This window comes from Pollachius pollachius (genome assembly GCF_949987615.1).
Source record: "Pollachius pollachius genome assembly, chromosome: 4".
Classification (NCBI taxonomy): Eukaryota; Metazoa; Chordata; class Actinopteri; order Gadiformes; family Gadidae; genus Pollachius; species Pollachius pollachius.
Genome location: NC_136937.1, coordinates 19561120 through 19565956, shown reverse-complemented (window position 1 = coordinate 19565956; position 4837 = coordinate 19561120). Strand labels below are relative to the sequence as shown.

Below are 4837 nucleotides of genomic sequence, written 5' to 3'. Positions count from 1 at the left end.
CTAAACGATTTTATGGTGTCTCCATTCGTGTCTGTCGGTTTCACTCTATAGAATCCATGGTTTCACCCAGAACTTAGCCACGATTAAAGTTTATTTATAACAACATATCTTCAAAACATAACTCTGAAATAAGTAGGCTCTATTGTTTCATCTCGTTATTATATTCTTAACAATCTATAGAGTGTATTGCCATGCTGAATTTGTTTCCCCTCTGGGCCACTTGGAGGAACTATTGTCTAAATTCTAAATCCATGAAATAACATGAAATAACATCTCCAGCAACTAGGTGGAGATGGTATTGGCAACGTTTGGTCACCTGACTGAGTGACATCACGACTATATAATTCAGGTAAAGTTGTGAAACAAGACAACTGCGGAAGACCGGAACAGAGCCTCTGACTATCGAACGCTTTTATGTTAAAAGTCTCTGGTTAAAGTCTCTCAAGCGATGAAGCCTGGCTGTGTTTCTAAGTTCCTGGTACTATGTTTTTTCCTCAACATATCAAAGGTTATGGCCGAACATGGTAAGTATCCCTCCTGGCTGATTGTTATGTTTCTCCTGAGTAGACCTACTGAGAAAACCAGCAGAGATCTGCCAGGCCGGCTGTCAGTCAAGCCGTGGCAATGCTCAGTGATTGGTGGAAGTCTTGTTTACAGTAGGCCTATATGACTGATCTGCGTCATTATTGATTAAAGTGATCCGGATATAACTTCTGTTCCTGTTTTGAAGAGTGCATCAGAAAACGATGTCCTATCAGTCATTGCTATCTCGCCCTATTTCCGTTTGTCGTATTCCTTCAAGACAATATAATCGATGAGTATATTATTGTCCCTCGTGACAATAAGCGGATGACCAATAACCGCACACACGTGACAACGACAGTGTCCAATTTACAGCAGAATGAGTAATGCTAATTCGTTTGCATGTGTTGGAGTACAAGCCACCCAATATAAACAGGTGTGGTGCGGGGATTCAGACCACGCCCCAATCTGGAGTCCTTCCTAGAAAGGTTATTAGCTAGGGTGACCAGATGTCCCGCTTTGTGCGGGACAGTCCCGCATTTCCATGACTTTGAACGCGTCCCGAAAATTGAGACGTTGTCCCGCATTGTTATTGACAGTCAGACTCGATTTTTTTTTTTTTTGGAAATGCGTGATTTATCATCTAGCATTTATCAAATAGCTGCGTGCGGAGACAGCAGGGCTGTCATCAGGGAGCGGGCGGGGTGTTTGATCTTGTCAATGAAACTTGGTCTCGGACGCAGGTTAAGGGCACGCCCACCACCAAGAAGCAATGCAAGGGCGATCCTAGTCAATCGTCTACGGCGGCAAATGCGTTGAAGGCGACCTCTGGTGGCGGCCTTAATTAATTATGAAATATAACTAAATAAGCGAAATAAAACACGTTTATCAAATATGTTTCTAAATAGAACGGACAAGGGGGGAACGGGGGATTATCTGTTATTGCGGACTGAAACCCCCACTGAAGGTCCCAGGTCGCCCCCTCTCTCCCCCCCCCCCCCCCCCCCCACTTTGTCTCGCATTGTCCCGCACAAACGTAGCCTTTGTCCCACTTCTGGTGAATTGGGATCTGGTCACCCTATTATTAGCTGACTTTAAGATGATATAAATATTTCTAAATAGTTCCTGAAAAGATATTCAGTAGGTCTTTCGTGGAACCCTCTGTGAAATATAACTGTTTAATATACTGTTGACCGTAACTTAATGCCATTTCTTGCATCATGCCAATACAAATATTGCATGCTTGTGTTTTGACATTTTTTTATAATTATTTCCTACAACTTGGTGTGCGTTTAATTTTCCGTTTGTGATGTGCCTGATGCCATAATGTTGTGAAAAACTTGACTGGGCCATTCTACACACCTCTTGTTGCCATCTTTTGACTTAAGAGAGATCTGAAAACAATCTTAATAAAACTTACATTTAGGGCATATAGCAGACGCGTTTATCCAAAGCTTCTTACAATAAGTACATTTGTCAGAAGAAGGAGAAACAATATATCGGTACAGTAAGGATGTTCATAGAACCTATGCAAAGCACTAACAATTGTAAGGTTAACATCTTTCCTTTACACAACAAAGATATCTAGGATAAGATACTACAGAATTAAGTCCTCCCATTGTATGACTTGCGACATACAATAAGTGCATAGGGGTTGAAGGTATGCAGAGTCTAGGTGAGCTCTGAACAAGTGAGTCTTTTGCGGAAGCTGGTGAGCGAGTCTGCAGTCCTGACATCGGCAGGGAGCTGATTCCACCACTGTGTTGCCAAAACAGAAGAGTTGTGGCTTTGATTGACTTTTGCTTGCTCTTAGTGATGGCGGTACCAGACGTCCAGCTGAGGTAGTTGGGCGTCGCGCTTGGGTGTGACTCGGCTTTGGTGTGTGAGCTTAATTGTGTGACTTGACCAACGCTTGGAGCTAGGCAGGGGCAGTTCCATTGACCTCTTTGTATGCCAGTACCATCATCTTGAATCTGATACAAGCTACTACAGGGAGCCAGTGGAGGTCCCTGAAGAGGGGGGGGTCACATTGGAGAATTTAGGTAGGTTGAACACGAGGCGCGCTGCTGCGTTCTGGATACGCTGCAAAGGTTCAATAACGGAGGCAGGGAGTCCAGCGAGGAGTTGAAGTAGTCGAGGCAGGAGATAACGAGCACTTGGACCAGGAGCTGAGCTGCTTCCCTCATGAGTAAGGGCCTGATCCTGCGGCTGTTGTAGAAGGCAAATCTGCAGGATTGGGCCATCGCGGTGATGCTCGCGGTGCAGCACAACAGATTGTCCAGTGTGAAAAAGAGTTTCCTTGACGCACATGGTTGTTGGTAAAAAGCCTATTTTTACTTAAAACAAATAATAGCACAACAGTTGATTCACTTGCACAACTCAAGCCTCCCTCCGATCTAGAACTCTGGCCCTCTGAAGGAGCACCAGAATGGGTGTGGCTCAATTAACCTATGAGCCACAGCTGCAGACTATTACGGCTAACAGCCGGACAGGAACATGTGCATCATTCAAAACATGGTTTAACACAGTGAAGATGCCATTCACATCTTCACATCCAGTACTAAGGTAGTGAACGTATAGTGGAACTTTTCAGTTGGACACAAAGTTAATACTTCCTTTGTATTTCACTCCAGCATATAACGACAAGCGAGGCTTCGCAGGAGTGGAGAACGATGCAGGTGTGAGCGTCAGCGTCAGAGCTGAGACGGTCTTGAAGAGTCCTCTGACCACAGTCTTCCTCCCCATCATCTACATCATCGTATTTGTAGTGGGTCTGCCTGCCAACGCTCTGGCCCTCTGGGTGTTTCTATTCCGGACCAAGAAGAAGAACCCGTCCTCCATCTTCATGGCCAACCTGGCGCTGTGTGACCTGCTCTTTGTCATCTGGATCCCTCTGAAGATCGCCTACCACTTCAACGGTAACAACTGGATCTACGGCGAGGGTCTGTGTAAGGTCCTGGTGGGGTTCTTCTACGCCAACATGTACTGCTCCACCGCCTTCATCGCTTGCATCAGCATTCAGCGCTACTGGGCTGTCGTCCACCCGTTGTCCCAGCAAGGAAAGGACAACGCCGTGAGTGTGGCCGTCTCCGTGGTGATCTGGCTGGCGGTCTGGGTCCTAACCACGCCCCTCTTCCTGTACGACCAATCGGTGAGGGTCATCAACATGGACATCGTTACGTGCCATGACGTCACCCGTCTTAGCCAGAGGGAGGTGGCGGCCGGTTACTTCCTGACCATGGGCATTCTTGGATTCGTAGTGCCGGCAGCGGTGTGCGTGGTTGCCTACGTGCTGATTCTCAAGGCCCTGCGGAGCTCCATGACGGACGAGGCCATCGCCAAGAATCGACGCAAGGCGGTGGTGCTGATCATCACCGTGCTGGTCATGTTCCTGGTGTGCTTCAGTCCCAGTAACATCATGCTGCTGGTGCACTACGGCCTCCTGCTGGCCCAGAGGACCAACAATGGCTACGGCTTCTACATCACCAGCCTTTGCCTGGCCAGCCTCAACAGCTGCATCGACCCCTTTGTCTACTACTTTATCTCGGAGGACTTCCGCGAACATGTACGAAACACGCTTATCTGCCGCAGCCAGCGCAAGGCAGAGCGCATGCGCGTGTCCTTCAGCGCACTCAAGAACTCCAAGAACTCCAAGAAGAGTACATACAGCTCTGACAGCTCTGGGAAGACCCAGAGCAGCAGCTGCTGACCGCAGGGGGCGTGTTGGACTTAGCGGGTGCTGCCTCACAACACGACACACTTTTTAACGTTTTAACATGAGCTTGTTTTCCTATGAATGTGTATATACTGTGAATTAGAATTGTTTGTTTTTTATCAGGTCCCTGGTGTTGCTGGTATCCGACAGGCAGTATATTGTCTAAATAAAGCATGTTGTTTCTGTTTCTTTTTTAGTCCAATATCTGAGATCCTATATTATTTTAAATAAATCACATTGCCCAAATGGATTCCTTCTGTGAGTTTGATTTTATTTTATGTTTCAGATAGTCAACACAAATAAGGAAAATTAGCTTATTAGTTTGGTTTCCGTTATTTGACACATGATTGAGTATATCGATATTGCACTTACAAAATTTAAATTGCACCTTTTATATCTACAAAATAGATGAATAATGTATTTAAAATCATTAAGGCTCAAAAACAATTGAAAAGCATTTAAACATGACGCTATGGGCCGGAAACTCATGTCATTTTACGACGAGGGGCGGTACCTTTTCATTGTCCTCAATGCAGAGAGCTGTTGGCCTTAACACGCACGGACAAGAGGCCCACCAACGAGCCCTTGGACTCGGACCTC

The 4837-nt window shown here is 46.1% G+C and overlaps 1 protein-coding gene across 1 annotated transcript; it reads left to right on the top strand.

Annotated features, from left to right (window-relative positions):
* Positions 1–366: 366 nt before the first annotated feature.
* Positions 367–4576, top strand: LOC307074048 (proteinase-activated receptor 2-like). The gene is made up of 2 exons (XM_079734041.1): positions 367–524; positions 3156–4576. The coding sequence occupies exons 1-2, from the start codon at positions 449–451 to the stop codon at positions 4229–4231; spliced, it is 1152 nt and encodes a 383-aa protein (XP_079590167.1). The 5' UTR covers positions 367–448; the 3' UTR covers positions 4232–4576.
* The last annotated feature ends 261 nt before the right edge of the window (positions 4577–4837 follow it).